The following is a 26857-nucleotide window of genomic DNA, read 5'->3' as shown; positions in this document are numbered from 1 at the left end:
TCACCCCCAAGAAAACACTGCATCCAGAGTGGCAAATCCGGTTTTTTTTTCACCAAAAACTGCCCTCTAGAAAATACAACGCTGAATCAAAAGTTAAACTAGTTCTTTCCAAGGAGACAATGATCTTATCTAGTCTTTTATCTCAAGGGTATAAGTAACAAAGGAAAAGATTAATCATGCATAAAGTTGACTTATCTTGATGAAATACATACATCTGAAACACCGCGTGGTGTTCTACAATCCCCAAAACAAGATAACAAATTTTACATGTTGTTTATAGCTGTGACACCTCATTAAACATTATCTTATTATTCTCTCTGCTATTCCCCCCCCCCCCTAAAAAATCAAATATCCATATCATAAATGGAAGTACTCTTCAATGTTACTCCGGTGCGTTCTTCTTGAAGCTCGTTTTCATTTTTCTATAAATTTTGGCTGTAAATGATGCAATCTTTAATATCAAATTCAAGAAATGTGAAGAAAATGTATATTTTTTATGATGATCAAAATTCTCGCGTTTTGCCAATACCCTAATAAATTTACACAATATGTTTATCACTTTATGATCTTATTGAAAAATCTAGGGGGATAGTTAAACTCGGAAAAATCGGGGGGGGGGGGGGCTTTAGGGCTAAACTTTTTCATTTTACTGATACTGACATAGATTTATAATTAGTGTCTATATTTATCATTTTAGAAAAAAGTTTGTAGCAGTTGACCTTAAACTTTTGCCCTCTCGTATTCATGTTTCCACCTGCTGCCAGACAAAAAGTTTTTTTTTATATTTATTCATTGAAAACCCAATACTTTTCTTCGGAAAAAAGAAAATATTCCGTAAAATTTATCGCTCTTCTGACTGTCGAAACGAAGAGAGGCATGTGAAAACAATGTGAATACACTGTTACAAGATTAGCAGGACATTTCATACGGTGATCTTCAACATATTCTTTTCAATACCCAATGAAAAAATATTTATTTTATGATTAATTCCTAGCCCTCTGCCTGGCAGAGATTCAACACTGTAAAATGTTCACCACCACGAGACCTACTAGGTGAACATTGTACCGAGCAATTAGTTTCACCTGCACCCTACTTCCAGACGAACGTAACATTTTGTGAATTGGACCAAAAAATAGATCAAATTCAAAATTGATACAACTGGTTGTTTATTTTAATCCTGCTTCTCTCGCTGCGTTTGGGTAGGACTTTAACAAACGTAAACAATCGTGAAAGATGGCGAGGTTTGCTTATAGTTTGTATTATTTAACTGTATAATAAAATTATTGCAGTTCTTTCGGTCAATACCGTGATTAAGCAATCCTCAAAATAAAATGTTCACCTCATCCTTTGGGCTTCCTTCGGTAACTAAATCATCCTTTTAACTCAAAAACACCAATAACTATACAGTGGCTGTAGAAAAATTGTGTTCTCCCAAAATTGTGCAAATCCAGTGCACCTAACAGCAGAATGATCTAGGCCTTAATGCTTTCTAATTAAAAATTTGCAGTTTCTTATTCCTGGCACATGAAGCTAGCTTAGCAAAAATTTCTTGACTGCTACCTACAAATTGTAAAGTTCAGGTACAGTTGAACTTCGGTATCTCAAACACTGATATCTCGAATACCATGAATATTTGGAAGTGAATTGGAAGTCCCAATTACTTATTCTTTAAAAAATTAACCCTTGTTATCTCGAATACTCGGATACCTTGAAGTTTTTTTTCCGGTCCCATCAAGTTCGATATAAAGAGGTTTGACTATATATATATATATATATATATATATATATATATATATATATATATATATATATATATATATATATATATATATATATATATATATATATATATATATCCATAAATGTTAAGCTTGAAATCCACAAAGTAAACAAAAACAAATGAATTGTAATTTACAACAACATTTATTGCATCTTTTTTTTTTAATATACATTTGACTAAAACTTGCTTTGTCAAATATTTAAAAACTTAACCATAACAAACGTCAATGTGTTAAGGATGAACATTTACATGATGAGTATGAGTATATAAAAATAATGGATGTTCGACCGATTTCTTCACACTTCCCATGACTTTGTTTTTTGGGTAACAAGCATGTATGACGTAGAATTTCTGTAATGTACATTGTTTTCATACTAAATCTACTTTAAAATGCTACTACAATACTTAGACAAGGATTGTCAATTAATCCTCGGACTTTCACATGACTATATTTCATATATTTATATAGTATATTGCCATTGTACGGAGTACACACTATATTTTGATAATAATATATTCTCAGATACAGAAAAAAAGATAAATAAAAAGAAAATAAATTAATATGAATCAAATCTAAATTATACATCTTTAAATCTGTGGCAGATAAATCATAAATTACTGAGGATAAATTATTAAATATATTCATAGAAATTCTTCTTTGGACACAACAAATCTTATGACATCCATTCACCGTGTTTCTAATGTAGTAAAGCACCTGATTACTTTTTTTCCCTATCCATTTTATGGACGAAGTATAATGATTCACCAAGGTAAATAAGCAGAGACCCATAGAAACCCCTTAAATTTTGCATTATATGCAGATGAATTTTATAATGAATTATAAAAAGCAACATGATTTGATACAGGAGTTGATAAAGTTGATTGAAATGCGATCATGTGCTGCTGAAGATCAGATTTCTTTAAAAGTAAAAACAAAAGGTGAAAAAAAAAATAAAATGCATGATATCTTCATAAACATTAGATAATTCTAAACCTTAAAAATACACAAAAGTTCTAACATTACAAAGCAAGAAAAACATGTAACAGGAAAACAATTTTTTGGTTCAAATTTGTGTGGTCATCAACCCATTACATTATGACATACATTTCTTGCATTCAAAAAAATGGTCATACAGGGAAAATCAGTACATCTTGCTTTATCTTTCTTCTGATATCTCTAGCAATCAACTTAAATTCATTTTTAGAGTTCAGATCCTCTGCTATTCTTCTTCCAACTAAACCACTGTTTTTATTTCAGTATTTTATTGGACAACAATATCCTGTCATTTTTGAGAAAAACCTCTATGTTATGGAGGCAATATATGACTGTTTTTCAATCAATACAAATGAACTTAAAGTCATTCCACTCAAACATTATCAATAAAGGTAATCATAAATAAATTGACTTGTTAGCTGTTAAAAGAAACTTCAAATTGCACAAATACCATGTACATTAGAACATAAAAATATCAAAATCGCCCTACTTTCTCTTTCAGTTTTGTATACAATCACACTTAACATTCATACCTTAATAAAAATGAACACTTTCGGTGGAAATGTGAACACAAGTGGTTTCATTGCCTTATTTCAATGTGAGCACAGAGGATACTATAAATAATATCAAGTATTAAAATTTGATTCATTGCATAAATTCAATTTCAACTGAAATTAATTCTTTGAATATTGAGATGAACACAAAGTGGTTATATATGAATGGAAAACATTGTTCCTAGAAGTCATTTGTGAACACAATTGTAAACCTATACATGTAGAATATGTTGGTCCCACTAGTTGAGAAATGTAAAGACCCCACCCTTAAAAACTGGGTGCAATACATAAACAAAACATGAAAATATTGCAAGAATACAGCTTTGTTAAATTAGGATTATAAGTTCACAATGCACTCAGTCACACCCTAAGTATCAACAATAAATACCACACATGTCGATTTCTAAACCGACCACACAGATTAAATATGTTAATCAACACACAGCACTAGATTACACAAGGATACCCTTCATTCTGCAGTAAAGTATATAAGATTTCTTCCTAGTGTTTTCCTGAGGATTCTGTATCATCAGTTAGATATCAGGGATTACTCAACACTAAAACCTGAGTTAACTGTCAAGTATTTCTGTACAATAGCACATTTTGAAATTATCCCTCAATTATACAGTCTTTTCTCTCTCATACACCATTCACACCTACTTCAACTCCCCCGATTCTTTCTCAAAAGAATCCAACTCACTGGAACTAAAGGAAGTGTTGGAGGCTTTGGAGGTATTTGATTTCTTGTTGCCGCTGTGGGGAGGGGTTAATTGTGTGATGACTTGAGCTTGGGGGTCAGGACTTCTGGCCCTCAACAGAGTTTGGATTTCTTCCTGTAATTCTTGAGCTCTCTCCTAAAACATACGAAGCAAAGTCATTTTAATCTTCTGTTTCAGCACTTTTCAGTTATGTATGATATTCATCACATGCATTTGTGCATATTGCAAAGGTATAAGATAATATTTATTTAAAGTCAGGTATATCTTATCTTATATTCATCACATGCATTTGTGCATATTGCAAAGGTATGTTATACTCCCTACAAAATCCTGTTTTTAAAACTTTCTTCAACATGTAAAATGTTGACATCCTTTCTCTAAGCATGCAAATCTCCTTGAATTCCATGCATACATGTATTTCTAAGCTAAACTGATCGATATCAACTATCAGACTCCAATTACAAAGTTCACATACTCAGTAGTGCAGTATATAGTACAAAAGCCCAAAAAGTTGTCAGTGTTATAATGCTGATATATCAATTCATTTCAAAATCCAAAACTTATGAAGTGTGGATTAATCGTGCAAAGATAATATAAACTTTACTAGCTAGCATGATTGCCATAATATCAAAGAAAATATAAGGAACTGTGCAAGATATTTTCTTACCAGCATATTTAAATCTACAGAGTGAATCTGAATGTTATGTGAGTCCTCTGCTGGTATGCTTGGGAAAAACTTGACCTCCACAGAGCCCTCATCCATGTGTGTCCGAGCAAATGGTGCCATCCACTCCACACATGGTTCCAAGTCTTTCCACTCATACCCTGTAATAAATAGATGGTTTATTGACTTTTTTCAGACAAATACATTACTGAACAAGAGGCCCATGGGCCACAATGCTCAATTGATCATCTAAATCACTTTGACCCTGCTGTTCTTCATCAGCTGATTTTTTTTTTCTTTTTCAAAATTTCCCCTTTAATTTCATAAAAATTTAGACTTCATATTGTAGACCAAAATCTAGCTCTAAGAGAGTTATGATTTAATCAAAGTTGAATCCAAACAACATTGGGATACTTCAATATCAATACGATCAACAATTTTTTCCCCTGTGCACATGCATTTTATAAAATTCGGATCTCTGATTTTGGCCAAACTCTAACTGCAGAGCTCGTAAAAAAAAAAACAAAAAAAAAAAAAACAAAAAAAAAACACTTACACACACACAAACAAGATTCCACATAACTTACGTATGTTTTAATGCTTTTAAATATGATCAAGTGTGGTCTTGCCACTCTCTAAAAGATTTCTTCTTATATACTCTCTTGTAAAATTTTCTGTTGCAGCCTCAACTTTCTCCCGGCCCTGATTTGAATCTAAAGTATCTGAGGATGTTTGCATATCAATATGACTAATAATAAATTTGTTGTTCACAAAGGGAAGTATTAAGATTTCTCCTATTTTTCCTTTATAAAACTTTAATCTCCTATTGTGGCCCAGTCTATCCCAGGGGCAATGATTTAAACAAACTTGAATCTACACTACCTGAGGATGCTTCAATATAAATATGACTAATCATGGCTATGTTGTTCTCAAGAAATTTTTTTTCTTAATATTCCAATTTAAAACTTTGACTGCCCCTGGGGGTCATGATTTTAATAAATTTGAATCGACACAATAAAGCATTCACACAAGATTCATCTTTTCTGGTCCAGTGGTTCTTGAGAAGGTTTTTAAAAGATGTCATTAATTTTTCACAAATATTTAATTATCGCTCCTTGAAAGAGGGTGTGGCCCGTCATTTGAACAAACTATAATCCCCTTTACACAAGGATGCTCTGTGCAAAGTCTGGTTGAAATTAGTCCAAAGGTTCTAATGAAGTTAGAATTGCGAAAAGTTTATGATGACGACAACAGACAATGGACAAATTTTGATCAGAAAAGCTCATTTGTGCCTTTGGCTCAGATGAGCTAAAAAGCTGCGATGAAATGTTCAGAAGCATGACAACATTGAAACCATTACTAGAGGTGAACAAGCAAGGGAACTTTTTTTTCCATTACCTTCAATTTACACTGCAGTCCATGTGTTAGCAAATGAAGAAAAATTATTATGCATTAAATAAACATCATTTTCAATTCACGATATCAGGACAAACTTCAGTTCATAGTTTGAGAGTCAACCAACTGATTAATTTTTCCAACTATCAAAACAGAATGCTAATACCTACCAGTAACAGACAGCACCATTTCTCTTGAGGTAAGATGATATAAGGCAGCAGCTGCTAACTGGCTGTAAGTGTACTCCATACAGCTGATATCCAGAATGCACAAGTCTGTCAACTGTTAATCAAATCAGAATCTTAGCACATTCTCTCACCAAAAATGATAAACAAAATGATAAATAAAAAGCAAACAGCATGTCATTTGATAAATTCTGGACCATAAATTTGCTAAAAATATTTTTAAGAGAGATTTCTAAAACAAATCAGGTGTTTGTATCAAGATTTTGCCGCAATTTTTTATTGTGAACCTTTCCACATTAAAAATGTCAAACTTGATATACCCTTGCAATCTGTACAAATGCATGTGACGAATACTGTGGGAAAACAAATCCGTGCTCTGCCTCCACTATGTGGTCTATGTTGGCTACTTGAAGGTAGACATTCAGCCAGGCTGTGATGGTCATTGGAGATAGATCCCACTTCAAAGCCTTCAACATAATGGTTATGATATTATCATAGGATAATTATCAATACTGAGTCAAAACAAAGAAGAAACTAGCACAAACTGTTTTTGCAAACTACTGGTGGAATTTTATAAATTAAGTGCTTATTTTTAAATTGTGAATCATATTTTTTTTTAGTCATGTCAGGTCTAAAAATATCCATGACAGATAACAATGGAATGACGTAAAAAAAAAAAAAGGGTGAAACCAGTAGGTAAACCTAAACCATACCTTTAAAATGACAAGTTCTTGCTCCAATATTTCTGCTTCTGAGCAAGCACCATCTGTGACATAGGCAAATTCTGCTATCTTAGGTGGATAGATTTCCTATAAAATATAAATGATATCATAGGATTTTCGGGAGAAGGACCATTGACATTAATGACATTTCACAGTTGTTAGCAATAAGTACCATATAGCAGATTATTTTAGCAGGATGCTAACTTTGGTTTATTTTACCAGTTAAGTAGTAGCTTGCTAAAATAGTCTATATTCTACTTAGTTTTACATTGCAAAGTTGTGAAATCCCCTGTCCACCAAAAACAATTCTGCCAAAATTATTAGCATGCCTTTGAGCAAATAAAATGCCAAATTTTACATCCTCCAAGAAAATGTGCTATTATTTGTTTTATTTTAATGATGTGCACCAACACTGTTTCTATGACTGTACCTCTAACTTAGCTGCAATGAAGAGTGCTGTAATTCCTACGAGTTGAAGCTGGTGTTTCATTACATTGTTTGTGGTACTAAGAAAACGGTCAATAAAATCAACACTGAGGTAGAATGTTTCCCTGTGTAATCTGTAGACTTCACACACCTGTAAAGAGATACAGTATCATACTTGACTTTAATTCTTTCATGGGATAACAGTCATTTTCATTTTGAAGATACATAGTACATGTATTAAGAATCCATAGGACCACTGACTGTAAAATTTAAGTCACTCTGTTCACTCAAAAATATCTTTTCCCTACAGTTACTACAATATTTTTTATTTTCAAAACTTTCTTTTCAGGAACTTTTTTTTCTGAGACTAGTGTCTATAACAACTGTATAACATGATCAGTCATCCAACTTGTTTTTATGCTGTTAAAATTTCTGTTTATTTACAATCATTTTCAAAAGTTACCTCTATTATCCAGTCGAGCAGTATAGATCTCATTCTTGGTTGGAGTGTGGGATGGCGATCAAACATCTGATGATTTCTATTATATTGTGATTCTTTTCGAAGCATCAACGTCCATACTTCTTGGGAATCTGCCCAACTAAATGTGGGCAGGGGGGACAGTCTACATACATGGGTACAAATATTTCTAAACCTGAACTGGGAACTAAGTACAGTTAAAGGGGAGGATTTAATGTCAGACTCTGGGGAAAGAGGTTCACTTGGCACTAAGGTACAGGTAGTTATGGAGGAGTTTTCTGATATTGGAATCCATTGGTTCTGAAAAAAAATTATATTGCCATTCTTAGATGTCAAATTATGTATAATTTTTTTTTTTCTAAAAAGAAAAAGAAAAGGGATTTTTGTAAAACATGTTTTTCACTTTTATTCAGAGTTTCCAGGGTTTTCGATTGTGATTGACTTCTGAAATCTAGAATTACCAGTACTAACTAAGCCATTCTAACGTTATAATGATCGTTTTCCACTTCAGAAGTTGACAGAGAATACAAAAATAATTAAATCTCTTGGCTTGGGTTCCAACTGTAAACAGTGGCATTTTGAGTTGAAAACGAATTAAGACCATAGCTTGGATCACTAAGCTGTGAAATCATTCACTCAGTTTCTTTTAAAATACAAATATCCCTCAGAGTCAAAACATTTCACAATGCTTCTAATGTATTTACAATTTGCTTCTTCTTTCAGTTTGTAAATATTTAGGTCGTATGGCGCCTGTTTTCCATCCTTATAAAAAATATTATTTTAATATTGACAGAAAAATGCATACCTCTATTCTAAACTGCTTGCTTCGATTATTCATATTAGCATCTTCCTCAAATGCCTGTAATAAAATTGAATGACTTAATCATTTTTCTTTTCAAACACCGGAATGAATGAATGAACAAAGAAATCGGCGTTCATGGCCGCTAGGGCGCACAAAAAATGTTGCTAACCCCTACCTCGTCGGCCTTTCTTTTCCTTTTGATTTTCATAAAACTTTCTTCCTCACTTTTCACTTTTGACTGCAATCGTGCACTGTAATTGAAAGAAATAACACATTCTATCACAGAAATAGGCGAGCAAGCCATTCATAAACCGCTTCGATGATCACATAACAAACAAAATGGCGCGCGGAATAATCGCGGGGGTAGGCGGTAAATCTTACCTTTTTCTCGACATACTTGTCGGCCGAGCTGCCGATCGCCGAAATCTGAAATAAATAGTATTCATTTCTTACCGAAAAAATATTTTTCATGATAAATTATTGCACTGATTATGCAATTTTTGTTTTCCCGTAACTCTTAAGACATTTTAAGGCCAAACCAAAAATTAACAATTTTCCATTTTTTATCCCAACTAAACCTGCTGATTTAGGTCATTACGCAAAATCCTTCAAAAAATATGTCATACAGATCATGTTTCGATAAAATCACCAAAATGAAGGAAAAAATTGCCAGCTAATCGACAGCAAATTTCAACGTCGGCGTGGAATGTCGGGCTACATGCACTTTATAATCGTGAAAATGATCACAGCAAGGAAACATGACACTATCATGTATGAAATCCTCAATATGACTTAAACTGTAAATTTCTTACATGTTGCTTCCAGTTAATTCATTGCACAAGAAGTCCAAAGTCAGTACAGTCGAGCTCGATAGAATGACTTCTACTCTCACCGACAGACAAGCTCGTAATGCCCCCTACCGATACTATCCCGCCAACGGTTTTCGGGTGGGAAATGGGGATATTTGCAGACATGCCAAAAGAATTATTATTTTTTCGAATTGGATATAAATACTTGTTTTTCTTACGTGTCAGTAATTAAAAAGTTATTGCAATATTTTTCAAGCTTTTTATTTGACTTCCGACCACGTAATGTAATGCGCGCCAAAGATAAGTTTGAAGTACAATAAAATCGTTTAAAAAATAAGAAAAAATATTTTTAAAATCCTTGAAGCATTGACTAGTTTCTTAACAGTTTAATGGATAATAAAGAATCTTTGAAATTAATTAGCGAAATGTGAGTTTTTTATATTGGAAAAGTCAGTCAAAAATTCATTGTGTTTTGCAATAATAAAAACATTCTTTGAAATTAATGCAATTTTCTTTATGAAAGTTTGAGTGATAATGGATGAATATGTAACTTGATCATAAAGTCTACATTACTGACATACCGTTGTTAAATTTTAGGTAAGAGTATTAATAATTATTTCGATATTTACATTACGAATACAATGTAAACAATCCGCTAATATATTTTTAGTAATGCACGTGTTGAAGTTCATCGGCATGCGCATTGAAGATTCATTTTGTTGACCTCATCCAGTTTAAAGAGAAAGTAGAAACATGCCTTTCTCTAAAAGTCCTTTCATAATTGGAATGATCCATGTACCTGCTTTACCAGGTTTGTTGAGTGGAAAATATAAAAAAAAATTTGATTTAAAAACTTCAACCGACGATTTAAAAATGTTTTGAAAAGCGATCTCTTGCAAGTGAGGCATTATGATTATCTTTCAAGTCATCGATATATAATTTTTACTATCCTTTAACGTTACTCTTTGAATATGGCTATAAAATATAGCAATATTCAAAGTGTAAAGGATAGGAAAAAAGCAAAATTCTTTCCCAAATTATCTGTACTAACAAGCAGAAATTCAACATTACGATTTTTTTTTAGACTTACCCACAAGTCATATCAACTGCTAAGTATAGAAATTGACCAAATTCACAAAATTTCCAGAGAAAAAATAACATAACATGTCTCTTGAGTGGACTATTATATATGTGTGTCTACTAAGTGGGTATGATCTTCTGCATTGAACTAGTTTATCCAAAGGACAGTTTACCTCTGGGCTATGTGAAGTCATAATTTAATCAGGAGATCAAGAAAATAGGTGGAAAAAAATTATCAGGATATTTTCAGACCAATTTAGTTTATCTCAAGGGTAAAAATTAATAAGTTTGCCCCTTTCTGGGATTTTATCTACACTAAGTCAATTTGATTATAATAATATTCTAGAGTATTTTGTTACAGACTAGTGCATTCTTGATTTTCTTTGATATATGAAATATTTTGTCTGTACATTAAATTTTTCATACTACAAACATGAGAAAAGGACCTTGATTAAATAATAATTTTTCTGCTTTTGGTAAAATTGCAGTATGGCTTTTTGAAAGCTTTCTTTTGTATATGACATTTTATTTTCAGGTACTCCAAGAAGTAGTGCTAATATTAGAAGTATTTTATCCTTTGTAAGAAAGGAGGCTTCAATTTACTGGAACGCAGGAGTGGTAAGAAAGGCTACTGATTAAACATAAATGTTCATTAATCAATCACTGACAACAACAAAATTAATGGATTGTTTCTTAAACTTCCTTTTCTTAAAAGTAAGCACCTAAATCAAAATGTACATGTATCTACCAATGCCTTTTTTTAAACAAAAAACTTTGTTAATTATATCTGCATACATACCTGCAGTGAATTGTCATTTCTCCCCAGGTAAAGGGCAAACAATCATAAAAAAAGTTTCACACCTTTGTCTCACCTTGTATTAATATATGATACACAGAGATGGCATGTTTCAGGTAATTTTGAGGTAATCATCAAAGGTAGTAGACAGGTGTGCTAATTAATCAATATGAGACTTACCAATCAATTAAAGACATATACACAGAGTATCTTGATTGAGTTGTGACAATTGACCATTTGTTGACTATTTTGATTATTGCTTTGTCCTTTGAGAGTCCATTAATTGTTGAGTATTTTGACACATGTTATGACTAAATTAATTAAACAATTGATTTATCAAGTTTCATAAGTTTTATGTCAGTTTGACTATTTTTGCAAATTCATATTTAATTACATATCAAAAAATAAGAGATGATTTAAAAAAAAAAATGATATTTAAATGATTTTTTTTATTATTATTAAAAACAACTTATATTTTGATCATATCAGTACATCACTAACATATTGGAAAGTGGAGACTTTAAAGGTGTATCTTTTAAGAAATATTATTAAAAAAAACATTCTGCACATTATTTATTTATTGCTTAAGACATACATCTTATCGCATTTCAACATATTATACAAAATATTACAAAATGGCATTGTATAGCAGTCCTTATTGATTACAAAAATATAATACAATATAACAATCATGATTTCATGGAGAATTACCATATGAGAGAATGCTCTCTCTCAATTTAAAAGCAACATGAATAAATTTCCCTAAATTACAAAGACCATGGACATTGCGTGTACCTAATAATTGTACAAATTTAAAAACAGATGGTTTTTGCCAGTAATACAATTTAATATATTTTTTACGGAGCTTTTCAAAATGTGGACAAATTAAAACAAAATGGTATTCATCCTCTATTTCATTTTTACACATTCTGCACATTCTACTCTCCCTAGGTATTTTATTATGTCGTCCTGACTCAATTTCAAGGTTATGAGATGAAAGTCTAATTCGACTAATTTGCTTTTTGTACATAGAAGGTATGGGCTTACAAGGATAATACTGTAAAGAAAAATTGTCTATTATATGTTTGTAAATGTTACATTTTGATGAATAATTGATTTCTTCCATAAGGTTTTGAACACATATGTCATTCAATCTTTGTTTTATAATTGGGAAAAAATTCTATAACAAGCTCTATCTTGTTCACACCACATATACATGTATCCTAACCCAATTTCATACAATTTTTCTTTAATACAAAAGGCCCAATATTTTTCTTACTGTTTTTCATTCTGTCACAGTTATCATATAGTTCATCGTAACAGTTTTTTATTATACAATTTTCACTAGATAAAACCTTGAACCAGAATTTGAACATTCTATACAATCGAGTAATTTTCATAGGTAGCCAGTTTCCAAATACATGTACACTGAAGCAGAGTTTGTGTTTTTCCTTACGCCTAAAACAGATTTTATAAATTCCAACTGTACTTTTTCTACGTCACTAGCATTATGACTACCCCAAACCTCACAACCATAGTTTAAAATACTTGTTACATAGGTGTCAAAAAGTGACAAAAGGGTTTCTGTATTAAGATATCGACACATACTTTTTACTTTTGAATTTAATTATAATGCAAACACGGCCTTCCTTCCTTGGTATGCACATAATAACCCCATAAGTTCAGAGAGAGAGAGAGAATGAGAGAGAGAGATGTTTGTTCCCAGATTATGTTACAGTCATGTTTTATTGTGAGTACAATGGTTGTAGGATTCAATATTGGTGGAAAATATGCATGATCTACCATATGTCCAGAGCAAAGATATAGGACCAGAGATTGTTGCATGTATGACCAGAATTTGTTCAACAGCTAAAGTTGTTTTCCAAGAGAGAAGCCTGGCTGCATTTATTGACCCACATGCAAAAATGGTAGTGCATTTATCATGTTTTTTACATTTTGAAATTTGCTCTTCTCTGCTAAAATTTTACCTTATATCTTATATATGTACTTTGTTTTGAGAGGATGTTTAAATAGCCCCCCTTTTCAAACAGTTGAAGATGGGTGAATATATACTTTAGATATAGTATTATAATGCATTTTCTGTAATTATACTGAAAAATTGAATTTTGTGAAGATTTGGTACAAGTTGTTTTTAGATCTAGTGCAATGCAACTTACAAGTGCTTATGTTCAAGCTCTTACATATTTTAGATACTTTTAGTTCTACATGTTTGTTATTTATAGTAAAGATGTAAAAACTAAGGTGGCATTAGAATTTTCTAGTATATGCAAGTGAAAATGATGTAAACCATACATATATTAGTCAATATTCTGTTTTACTTTGTCTCCAGGTGAACTCTTTAAGGGGGTTGTTTAGTACACTTCCAGGTGATATACAGGATAAAGCGTCAAAGGCTACATACAGCAGTTATTTTGAAGATGGAAATGAATATATATTAGTAAGTACTTTTTCTGTTAAAAATTTTTGAAAAGGTATTTCATTAACATATCCACTTCATAGTCATTGTTTTGTATCATGATTTTTTTTTTTTTTTGGTCATAAGAGCAAAATTATTAAGATTTTTGTTTTTGTTCCAACTTGGTGACTTTTATGAAGAATATGATATACATGTATTTTTCTGATGCAAAATATATAAAGTAAGGGGATGATATGTTGGGACATCTGCATGTATATACGTAGACAACTTAAACTTAATAATTTAGAATTATTTGTTTGTTTTTTTTTTTTTTTAGCATGATAAGATATATTATATTAGCATGATTAGGACATACATGTGTGTTACTTTGCTTGTATCATATAGATGGATAGCAGAGCTTTAGACTTATGATATGATCTTTATTGACTTTGAATGGAATGAAAGATTGTATTAATTGTTATGTAGTTAATTATAAATTTGGGTTTTCAGTCACTTTGACCAATTTTCATTAAACCTACCATGATATTATGTTCTAAAGATGATCCCATTTTGTTAATTAACTTTTCAGAATTCACCTCTGATCAGAAGTTATCACACTTTATTTTAAATTGAGAGAACCTCCTTGTATGTAAATGGAACTAAAAATTTTAGAGAAATTGGGAAATGTTGTTTACCAAATCTTTGAGCATATATTTCCTTATTTGAAATACGGTTGAACTTCGGTATCTCGAACATGGATATCTGGAATACCATGGATATGTCGAAGTGATTTTGAAGTCCCAAACACTTATTTATTAAGTATTTTACCCTGGATATCTTGAATCCTTGGATATCTCGGAAGTATTTTCTTGGTCCCGTGAAATTCGAGATATCGAGGTTTGACTGTATTTGAAGCAGTTTGAAATGTTATTGATTTGAGACAATTCCACTTGACAGAAAATCTATACATCTCTGTTAAGGGCTGAAGGGATATACTTAATCCATAAAATAGAGTTTGCATTCGATCTCAAAAGCTAAAGAGAAAAATTCTCAAAATATATTGACTTAAAATCTACAACTTCTATTGACTCATATATCAAGACAAATGGTTTGGCCCCTTATATTAAGGATTCAAGGGGCTTAACACTCATTCCTTAATATCTTTTAAACTAAAGATTTTGTTACCTATCGATGAAGCATAGTTTTTCATTTTGTCATTCAGAACCTGTTGATTTTAAACAAAACTCCATTTCTAAAGAGCTCAAGGATTTTAAGAGGCCAAATCCCTAAATCTAACCTAATTTTGAAATTCAATGTATTTTGTGATAGCTTGAAATGATGGTCTGAGGCAATCCCAATTGACATAAAATATATGTATCTCACCATTAAGAGCTAAAAGTTATTTGAGTTTGCCTTATATTTAAAAACTCAGACAAACAATTTATGAAGTCAATATTGAATTAAAGGTGTTTAAATCCAGGATGTTTTCATTAAGAACATCTTATATAGGGAACAAACTTTTAGATTTAAAAAAAAGCATATTTAATATCAAACAGAGATGGCAGTGGTATTTGAGAAATGAAGACCCAATTTGTTGCTCACGCCAAGAATCTCATCTATTTCTTTCTAATCAGAAGTTGAAGATAATTTGAATATTTCATGTAATTCAAGGCAAGGTTTCCAGGATGTACTGAAGAAGGGAAAGGCAGCACCAAGGCAGAGGCTAAAACACTCGGTCTCCTTCACTTATGTGAAAATCTGATTGATGAAGATAAACTCGACCAGAAACAAGTAATAGTAAGTCATTTGTCCATCCACTTTAGTTGTACACTAAAACACACTTATTTTGCAAAGTGCAAGGGAGAACCATTTTTGATTTGTTTTAAACGTATTTCGATCGTTACATCTATTAAAGTCATGATATGTTTTAAAACTAACAGGGAATGAAAATCACTTTGCTTTAAGTGTGAATTCATTGTAAGTGAATTCCCTGTAAATGTGTTGCTTTATATATATAGTGGTGCCTGTTTAATCATGTTAAATTCTCATAACCACAGCTGCTATCACCTTTCAGTCAAAAAAAATTTTAATTTTTTTTAAAGGCAATGTACAGACATGATCATATGCAGGTAAGATTTATGTAATTAAGCTAATAATATGCTTATGCTATTGAAAAATCATTCACATTAATTTGAAAATTATATACTGGTAGAACATTTATTATATCAAGAAAAATATTAAAGAGTGAAGACATTGCATATGTTAATTGATAAGATATTAAATTTTCTTCACAAATTCATTACTTAAATAAGCTTTGAAAAATATCCTCTATTTTTTCTTTTTTTTTTTTTTTGTGTTTTGTAGCAGCTGTCAAATAAAACCATTCTTCAACATTTCAATAGTTATTGTAATGAGAAAAAACTTCCTCTCCAAATGGATACAGTTTGGGATGATGAACAGAAAAAGTAAGGACTTATTTTTTAATAGAATTATTTTCAGCTTACCTGTTGAAATCAGAGACAGATTTATTAAATGCTGTGAGCTCAATGTATTTGTTCCAAGTCAAACCTTTGTAGTAGATCTATTTCTAAATCTCTACGAGCCCTACCTAGTCTAGACTTGATGATACAGCTTTGAATCTAGGGATTCATACAGTATGACTGCTCTTGCCTCAGATGTTTCTCAGAACCATCGTGGCACAAATGAGTGACTTAACTTTAATGATGCTGGTTTTTTAGATTTAAGAGCAGTTTTATTATATTCCGCACAATGAGTTACAGAGGATATAATGTTTTTAACCCATTCATCAGTCCCTCCATCAGTTTATCAGTCCTGTTCTTGTCATCGCAACTCCTCTGAAACCGCTAAACAGAATTAACTTTGAAGTTATTAGGGACATACTTTGCATATTTGCAGGAATTTTTTATTCCATTTTTTTCTAGGAGTTATGCCCCTTTATAAGAAGTAAACATATTACTGAAACAGTTGTCATATAGCAACCCCTCTTAAACAGCTGAACAGAATTTCATGAAACTTTGTAGTAAATAAAGCCATACTGTATAGATGTAGCTATATAGGGAGATCCTAAAAATATATATGTAGGACTCCAAAGTGCCATGGGACTCCAAAGTCCAGTGGTCATACCAAAGTTTGATTGTCTGTGCCAAACCCTGATGGTTTGACACACCAATGGTGCGGAAACACAATTAACGTTTATGACATCATAGTACTACTGCACCAAATTGCGATGCCGTGCCATGCTAACCCTAACCCTGATGATTTAAATAAAATACAAATAAATGTTAAATGTGAAACTAATCCTAATCTGTCGTATAGGTGCGAGTCTAACCCTAATTGGTCGAAAAGTATGTAAAACAACTAACCTAGATATCTTTGGTGGGTGTGAGACTAACCCTAATCAGTTGAATAGTGTGTGAGGACTAACCCTAAATCTACCGGATTGGTGCGAAGTTATTCCATAATTGGTCCAGTAGTGTGCAAGGACTAACCCTTATCAATTGAGTGGTTTGCGAGGACTAATTCTAATATCTCAGCTGGGTGCAAACAATAAGCAAAATCAGTGAAATCGTATGTGAGGACTAAAACTGAATTGCTGTCTTTTGAATGCAGGACAAGGGTGTCAAGGATTGACGCTGGAATATTGTGACATCATACTCACTGATTGTTTCTCCACACCATCAGACTTTGGCATATCCGAACATCGCACTTTAGCGCAGTGCGTCTCGTAGGAAATGAGCCATTGGACATTGGCATCCGTTCTGACAACAAACCATCGGGGTTTGGCACAGACCATCGGACTCTGGCGGGACCATCTGACTTAGGAGTCATATATATATATATATATATATATATATATATATATATATATATATAATATATATATATATATATATATTTTATATATATGTGTGTGTTGTGTGTGTGTATCTTGCAATGAGTAAATGTTGAATTCTGGCAGTCAAGTGAGTGGGTCATAGTTTGAGCAAAGGCACAAAAACCAAACACTGGTAACCAAAGATCAATCTGCTCACCTTAACCAATATCATTTACAAATGAGATAAAAAAAATATATTGATCAGTCCTTGTGACCATGCATATCAGCAATTTGGGTTTGCTGATGAATTTAGTTATATTGTGGATTAACTTTACATGTACATATATAATACTATAAAATCTTGATGAGGTCTGTCCAATACCCATATATTAATATATCTTTGCTTTATATAGATAGTGGATTCTGTATTTAACTATTATAATACTTTATACTATTATTTCAGATTTTTAAATTCAATTTCTAACATGTCTATGAATATGAAATAACCCAGTACACAGTAATAATTTGTAAAATTAGTTCAAAAAGCTTATTTTTGCTTTTGCACCATTTCTTCTAATTTTACTGAGGAAATGCTACTCCTCTTATTAAATCAAAAGAAAAAAAATGTCAAAAAGCAGTTTTCACCTATATACAAGTCTACATGAGTCAGATAATATTTCATTAGAGATTCTGGTTTGATCTTCAGGTTCAAAGGCTCAGTCTTTGTAAATGGTGAACTTTTGGGTGAAGAATATGGGAACTCAAAGAGAAGTGCAAAGTTGAAAAGCTGTTGGAAGGCCCTTAAAACAGTATTATAAGAAGATATTATATTTAATATTTCATTTAAATATCTTGCAGTATATTCATTGAATTAACTTCAGTCTTACTAGATCAATTAACTTCAGTGTACAATGTATTTATAACCAGAACTGATTTTTTTCTCTCTCTCTTTTTTTTTTTTTAACTGTTTTCTCATACAAATTTGTTTTACTGCCATGAATCATACAAATGAACATAAAATGATTATGATTTTCATTAATATTTAAATAAAACTTTTTATTCTGCTGCAGAAAAATTATGTTGGTGCCCAGATTTTGGCAGGCGGCAACAGACAGGCATTGGCAGTGGCGCAAGCAGCAGGTACAGCCATTCACTGAAACAATTGACAATCTTTTGTAGTCTTGAAAGGTGAAGAAGCACTGTTTTCTGAAGCATTGTCAGAGAACTTTTATAGATCAGGAGAAACTCCATTATATGTGAACCCCAGTTCTCTAGGTCATCTGAGTCACTCACATGACATATTGCCATACATATTTTTATTGTGTCATCTGCAAATTGTATTTTATTTCTCCAGAAATAACTGTATATAGCGTTATTTTTACACTACCGTGCTCGCAAATGATTTTAATCCATTTTAAAATTACCCAGAAACATTTTGTGTTAATAGAGAGATAACTATGTCTTAATTTGTTGAATTTGCTCTGTTTTAAATTTGCCCACAACTTAAAACAAGGGCCAAAATGGCAAGTTAAATAAATTGGGGGCATTTAAAAAAATTTCTGAAATTCAAGCAATTTTAATACATGTATACCATATGCAACAAAAATGGACAGCTTAATTAGATTATAATTGTAATGTTTTTTTAGCTCACCTGAGCTGAAAGCTCAAGTGAGCTTTTCTGATCACATTTTGTCCGTCGTCCGTCTGTCCGTCTGTCTGTCCGTCCGTCTGTAAACTTTTCACATTTTTGACTTCTTCTCCAGAACCACTGGGCCAATTTCAACCAAACTTGCCATGAAGCATCCTTGGGTAAAGGGAATTCAAGTTTGTTCAAATGAGGGGCCACGCCCTCTTTCAAGGGGAGATAATTAGGAATTAGTGAAAAAATAATGGCATCATTTAAAAATCTTCTTCTCAAGAACCACTGGGCCAGGAAAGATGAAACTTATGTGGAAACATCCTCAGGTAGTGTAGATTGAAGTTTGTTCAAATCATGACCCCCGGGGGTAGGGTGGGGCCACAATGGGGGATCAAAGTTTTACATAGAAATATATAGGAAAATATCTTTAAAAATCTTCTTCTTAAGAACAGCAAAGCCATGATTGGTCATATTTATATGGAAGCATCCTCAGGTAGTGTAGATTGAAGTTTGTGCAAATCATGACCCCCGGGGGTAGGGTGGGGCCACAATGGGGGATCAAAGTTTTACATAGAAATATATAGGAAAATATCTTTCAAAATCTTCCTCTTAAGAACAATAAAGCCATAATTGGTCATATTTACATGGAAGCATCCTCAGGTAGTGTAGATTGAAGTTTGTTCAAATCATGACCCCCGGGGGTAGGGTGGGGCCACAATGGGGGATCAAAGTTTTACATAGAAATATATAGGAAAATATCTTTAAAATTCTTCCTCTTAAGAACAGCAAAGCCATGATTGGTCATATTTATATGGAAGCATCCTCAGGTAGTGTAGATTGAAGTTTGTTCAAATCATGACCCCCGGGGGTAGGATGGCGCCACAATGGGGGATCAAAGTTTTACATAGAAATATATAGGAAAATATCTTTAAAAATCTTCTTCTTAAGAACAGCAAAGCCATGATTGGTCATATTTATATGGAAGCATCCTCAGGTAGTACAGATTCAAGTTTGTTCAAATCATGACCCCCGGGGGTAGGGTGGGGCCACAATGGGGGATCAAAGTTTTACATAGAAATATATAGGAAAATATCTTTAAAAATCTTCTTCTTAAGAACAGCAAAGCCATGATTGGTCATATTTATATGGAAGCATTCTCAGGTAGTGTAGATTGAAGTTTGTTCAAATCATGACCCCTGGGGGTAGGGTGGGGCCACAATGGGGGATCAAATTTTTACATAGAAATATATAGGAAAATATTTTTAAAAATCTTCTTCTTAAGAACAGCAAAACCATGATTGGTCATATTTATATGGAAGCATCCTCAGGTAGTGTAGATTGAAGTTTGTTCAAATCATGACCCCTGGGGGTAGGGTGGGGCCACAATGGGGGATCAAATTTTTACATAGAAATATATAGGAAAATATCTTTAAAAATCTTCTTCTTAAGAACAGCAAAGCCATGCTTGATCATATTTATATGGAAGCATCCTCAGGTAGTACAGATTCAAGTTTGTTCAAATCATGACCCCCGGGGGTAGGGTGGGGCCACAATGGGGAATCAAAGTTTTTCAAAGAAATATATCTATAGGAAAATATCTTTAAAAATCTTCTTCTTAAGAACAGCAAAGCCATGATTGGTCATATTTATATGGTAGCATCCTCAGGTAGTGTAGATTCATGTCTGTTCAAATCATGACACCCAGGGGTAGGGTGGGGCCAAAATGGGGGATCAAAGTTTTACATAGAAATATATAGGAAAATATCTTTAAAATTTTTCCTCTTAAGAACAATAAAGCCATAATTGGTCATATTTACATGGAAGCATCCTCATGTAGTGTAGGTTCAAGTTTGTTCAAATCATGACCCCCGGGGGGTAGCTATTATAGGGTAGGGCCACTATGGGGGATCAAATTTTTACAAATGAATATATGGGAAAAAAATCTGCTGCTCAAGAACAGCAAAGCCATTTGTTATATTGATATGAAAGCATCATTAGGTAGTTTAAAATTCACCCCCCCCCCCCATAAACTTTTCAATGCTGAACTGATTTTTCTTTTTTTCCTAGCCAATGTGCTCAGGTGAGCAATGTGGCCCATGGGCCTCTTGTTAATAGATATTTTTCAGAGTTACCTATCTTAATTAGCAGATAATCTTACTTCTTTGAAATTTTCTTTTGTAGTAATTAAGATGAATACAAGTTGTTCCAAAAATAAGAAAGAATCCATTGAATATTTTATAATCCTCAATTTAGTTTCTTCCAAAGGCCAGAATCAGTGAACCTAGAGACATATTGAAAAACTTTAATTAGCACAGGAATTATTCATTATAATATTGCAACAGTTTGTCTGCCAAGTTCCAGATTAAAATGAAAAATTTCTGAAAATTGCTTGAATTTTGATGGCCCCCAACCCGAAGGCCCCTAGGGGGCAAGGACCTTAAAATTCACATATTTTGTTTCTTTTCACCCATAAATATAAGAGATACAAAATGAAAATATTCAGTGTTTTTGTTGTTGGATATGGAATTTATTTCAGGAGCGGGACAGGATTTTTTTTTATATTCTCACAAGTGTGAAGCACAAGTGAAAATTTAAAAAAAAATCCTGTCTCACATGTGATAAGCATATAAACACCAGATGACATTCATTTGAAGCTCCATGAGCCTGTTGTGTAAATGAAAACAACACACACTGTATTTCTTACTCGGTAAATTAGTTAAAAGCACTTTATTTTTCAGAGTTGGACTATATAAGAGCGGAGGGCTTTGTGTACTCCCATGTAGCTGACGAGGGCTGGATGGATTCCTGTGCAGGAGATCTTCTACGTTATAGAAAACAAATCGGGGCCAAGGACATCAAAATTTTTACAGACATAAAAAAGAAACATAGGTAAGTTAATCATGAAAAGATTAAAGAAATTGAAGCTGTTTACAAAGTACTGTACAGGTGCATGTATTGATGATGGTAACATTTTAGAATATTGGTAAGTACATGTGTCCTCATCCATAATGTTTTACCACAGTATTTGAAATGATTGAGAGCTGTGAAAGTGTTTCATGTCTCGGCCAGAAATTTGCAATGGAGAACCACTAAAAAACTTATACCATATAAGTGGAAAATTTAGCGAGATGAAAATTTAGCGATTTATCCTTAATAAATGATAATTATTTTTAGCGAGAAGTAATTGTAGTGATATTAAAATGCTAACTAAAGAAGCTTTAACAAATAAAACGCAATTAATTTTTAGCGATATTCAATTTTAGCGATCTCAGCACCCTCGCTGGTAATGCCAAAATTAAATCCTCGCTAAAAATTCTACTTATACATTATTTGGTATAATTGTTTGTTATAAGCAGATTGAATGTGTGTCTTGACCCTGTGCCTAAGTAACTTATATGCACATGAGGTCGAAGTCACAGGGGTACAAACTGCAAAATATTTGTATGAGTCATGTCTTTGCAAAAGAGAAATATTAGAAGCTCATACTTGCCATTAAGGTGGCCTATGACCAGGGGGTATCTTTACCTGAACCATGGGCATTTGGTCAAGGTCCTGAAGCCTAACTTTTATACAAGAAAATCTAGAAACCAACTCTTATACTTGACAGATAGGTTTGCTTTTGACCAAAGTCATTTGATCATTTGGTTGAAGTCAAAGGTTTTCAAAGTGTAAAGTGTAAAATTCTTGTCCAGGGCATAACTTTGTAATGTAGGAGTATTAGAAGATCATACTTTATGTGTAGTTGCTAATGGTCAAAAGGTATGTTCTGATCCTAAGACTATGTAACAGAATTAATAAGTTTTGTCTTGGTCATAATAATGCTTTGCAGTTTGCAGAAGCATGAATATGAGTCCAAAGGGTTCAGAACCCAGGTTAGGGCTAAGTTACTCATTATTGTAAATACACTATTTTTAGATACCTGAGTCACTCAGGTGACCTTATTGCTATCTGTTTTTGTTCGTCGTCATTCATCATGCGTTAACATTTAAACATTTTCAACTTCTCTGAAACTGCTGAACCAATTTCAAGCATCTATAGGTGAAGGGGAACAAAGATTGTGAATTTCATGGTTCCTGCCCCCCTGGGGCCTGAGGGGTGGAGCTATAACTATTAAAATTAATGCAATCTTTAAAAATCTTCTTCTTTAATTACTCCTGGGCATAAGCAGATAAACTGTTGTCATGATTGTAATAAGCATTGAGTCCTCTACCAAAATTGTGAAATTCATGGTGCCAGGTCAGGGGTTCTGGTGCTAGGATGGGGCTATAAAGATCATACAGTGAAAGTGCATTATTTCTTTGAAAATCTTCTCTGCTCATGGGTATTTCAGAAAATAACTAAGTAATAGTTATGATGAGCAAGGTTGCCTCTTCCAAAATTTTTTAATTTCATGGCCCCTGGGCCAGGGTTTCTGGTGTTAGGCAGGGCTCTATTGATTATATAGTGAAAATGCATTGTTTAAAAATCTTCTTCTCTGCTCCTGGGTATTAAACAAACTAAGTAGGTACATAGTTATGATGAGCAAGGATGTCTATTCCAAAATTGTGAATTTCATGGCCCCTGGGTCAGGATTTCTGGTTTAAGGGTGGGGCTCTGTCAATAATATAGTGAAAATGCATTAATTCTTTTAAATAATCCTGCCTGCTCCTTAGTATTGAGCAGTCGCCCTTTTCACAAAAAATCTCAAGTTTTTGCATAAGATTTTACCTTAAGAATCTCTTACAACAAATCTTAAGTACTTTTTGCGAACGCATTCGTAGCAGATTGAACTTAAGATTTTACTTATGACAGACTTCATCCCTAGCAACGACTTCAATATGCTTTAAAATCCTTAAATAAGTAGGTAAAAATAAAAATAAATGTTAGTTTTCAACATTTGTCAGCATAACAAACATTATTGACAACAAATATCGAATGCAATTGTTTGTGAAGCAAGGAAGTTTAAAATCTGATGTCACAATCACAAGTCTGACGTAAAAGTAGGTCATACGAAAATCTTAAGTGAAACTTACATCGTAAATATTTTGTAGTGTATTTCATTTAATTTTTCGACAATGATTGTGAAAAAAATATAAAATATTATTGGAAGTTGCTTTAAAAAGTTCAATTTAGTGTTGTTTGGTTTTTGCGGTTATATTTTTACAACTAAATAGGTTTTAAAATACTTAAGAGAGGGTTTGGGCTCTCGTAAAGTTACGACAGATTTTGCACTTACGACTTTCTTAAGAATTTTTGTGAAAATGATTTTTATCATAAGTTTTCACTTAAGATAAAAATATGTTGTAAGATTTTTTCTGAAAAGACCCACAGATTAACAAAGTGCATAGTTATGATGAGCAAGGGTGTTTCTTACAAATTTTTTTAAAACTTGTGGTCCCAGGGTCAGGGGTTCTTGTGTTACTTGGAGAGGGGGGCTCCATTGATAATATAGAGAAAATGTGTAAATTCTTTGAAAATCTTCAACTAAGTGCATAGTTATAATGATTAGGGTACCTCTTCCAAATTTGTGAAATTCATGACCCTGGGTCAAGGTTCTGGTGTTAGGGTAGGGCTGTGTTGAATCTTTAGTGAAATGCATATTTCTTTGAAAATCTTCTCTGCTCCTGGGCATATCGGAGCAAACAGAGTAAAAGTTTTAAAAAGCATGAGTATTTTTATCACATTTTTGAACATCTGGACCATTTGATCAAGTATTCTGGTCATGGCCAGGGCTCTATTAATTTGTATTCTCCTGAGAGAGGTTATTCCCCTTTGCTATTCACCTTTGATAATTAATCACTGCAAATGATGTATTTGAAAGGTTAATAGAATAAGAGAATTATGCAAGAATTTTTATTGTATCACTTTGATACAAAAAGTACTTTCATAGTTTTAATGATCAGGTAGACTTGTAAAAAATAGATAATAAGAATGAGACAAAAATAAATTATCCTATTAAATGTTCTTCAAAGACTTAAGAAAAGCCAGTGTGTGAGGTTACAATATGGGGTTAAAAAAAAGTACCGAAGCAGTAATATTTTGTGAATAGTGTGCATGGTAATAGTGATGAATGGGGGACAGATTAGAACTTACTTTATGAGTTGTTACTGAACACTAGACTATCCTTATCATCCTATTTCTCTTGCTTTTGGGCAACAAAACTTCATATATCAGATTATTTTATACTCTATGGATCTTCTAAATTGTTGTATTATACTCAGGTGGCCGTTAAGGCCACTGGGCCTCTTGGTTTTTTTTAATTCTTTGTACTGATTAGCACTTTAAAGAATATATCATGCAAGTTGAATGTGCACAGAAAGCCGTCTTTCAAAATTTATAATTTAGTTCCAGTACTAGTTTCAAGGTGTTTCTGAATTGGTGATATCAAGAATATCAAAAAACTCTTGATTCTCTGGTAACATACTGCAAGACCGATGAGTCTTGTTTATAATGCAAAGATTTAAATTTGTTTTTATTTTATAGTTTTAGAAATACCTGTTGTAGTGTGCTCTGCTGATAGTGTTCTTATAATGAGAGAACATGTTTACTTTAAACTTCTATTTTCTTTCATTGATGGACATTATTTCCAGTGCCCATGCAATCACCTCTGATATCAGTTTAGTGGAGACGGCCAGGGCTGCTGAGCTGTTTGGGAGTGATGGGGTCATTGTGACAGGGACTGCCACGGGGGTAGAGACTAAACCTAATGAGGTTCAAGGTCAGTAAATTGCACTGAAATTACTTCCTGTAGTTCATTTGGCTATTACGTGTTTGAAAATCATAATAATGGAGGAAGGCCTATTGCAAGATGCAGAACTATATTTTGAAAAGGGAAAATACATGAAAAGGCTCCACAACTCTTGCAAGATTATTGTAGTAACCACTTTTTCAAACAAAAGTCTTACCAACTGACTTGAAAATTTATGAAATTGAGGAACGAGAGATGAAAATTAATTACAAAGTAATAAATGTCTGCTATGGATTTCTCCCTTTTCTCCGAGACGTTCTTCATTAGTTTTATCACGTGTTAGTAAATTACGCTAGAACAAAACTAAATTTTCTTTTACCTGGCATCCTTAATTACTGTAAACCAACTACCGGTAATATTCGTGACATTTATTACGCAATTTGTTCTTCTTTTTCAGATGTTATGCGCAGTGTCTCCATTCCAGTTCTAGTTGGTTCTGGTGTGACAACAAACAATGTGCATAAATTCCAAAATGCTAGTGGCCTTATAGTGGGATCTCATTTTAAAAGACTTCAGCGTTGGGACAATCAAATTAACGTAGCCAGGTTACTCAAGTTTATGCTGCGAGTAAGACCGGAGTGTATAGACTACGACAAAGTGTTTAGGACTCCAATGGTTGTAGAAGATGAACTCAGTGATTCTAACTGTGATTTTGAAATTGATGAAGATTTAGATATTAAATAGCAATAGAATTTTAAAAGAAAATGGTTGATTTTCTTGTTTATTAAAAATATCAGACTTAATTTTTATACACTAGTTAAAAAATTAAGTGTAAAATTAATTTTTGGTAAGTTGAGCAACACTCAGTGTGAAGTGCATCATTGGTTCACTTTTGA

General features: G+C 32.7%; 2 protein-coding genes across 2 annotated transcripts; one reads left to right on the top strand and one right to left on the bottom strand.

Moving 5' to 3' along the window:
* Positions 1–1904: 1904 nt before the first annotated feature.
* On the bottom strand, positions 1905–9061 carry LOC133172581 (G1/S-specific cyclin-E-like). Its single transcript, XM_061307503.1, has 9 exons — positions 8895–9061; positions 8723–8776; positions 7903–8217; positions 7444–7590; positions 7005–7100; positions 6612–6758; positions 6277–6388; positions 4715–4872; positions 1905–4182 (listed from the first exon to the last, which is right to left on the bottom strand). Exons 1-9 carry the CDS (start codon positions 9021–9023, stop codon positions 3985–3987), a joined length of 1356 nt encoding a protein of 451 aa, XP_061163487.1. The 5' UTR covers positions 9024–9061; the 3' UTR covers positions 1905–3984.
* A 1208-nt stretch (positions 9062–10269) lies between these two features.
* Positions 10270–26726, top strand: LOC133172580 (uncharacterized protein F13E9.13, mitochondrial-like). The gene is made up of 12 exons (XM_061307502.1): positions 10270–10339; positions 11144–11226; positions 13174–13332; positions 13755–13862; positions 15492–15617; positions 15923–15949; positions 16185–16285; positions 18362–18464; positions 18726–18795; positions 22033–22183; positions 25864–25991; positions 26419–26726. The coding sequence occupies exons 1-12, from the start codon at positions 10282–10284 to the stop codon at positions 26703–26705; spliced, it is 1401 nt and encodes a 466-aa protein (XP_061163486.1). The 5' UTR covers positions 10270–10281; the 3' UTR covers positions 26706–26726.
* The last annotated feature ends 131 nt before the right edge of the window (positions 26727–26857 follow it).

This window comes from Saccostrea echinata, unplaced genomic scaffold, assembly GCF_033153115.1.
Source record: "Saccostrea echinata isolate AGI-Se365-2 ecotype Australia unplaced genomic scaffold, CSIRO_AGI_Sech_v1 ptg000054l, whole genome shotgun sequence".
In the NCBI taxonomy this organism is placed as follows: domain Eukaryota; kingdom Metazoa; phylum Mollusca; class Bivalvia; order Ostreida; family Ostreidae; genus Saccostrea; species Saccostrea echinata.
This window is presented reverse-complemented; position numbering and strand designations above follow the sequence as displayed.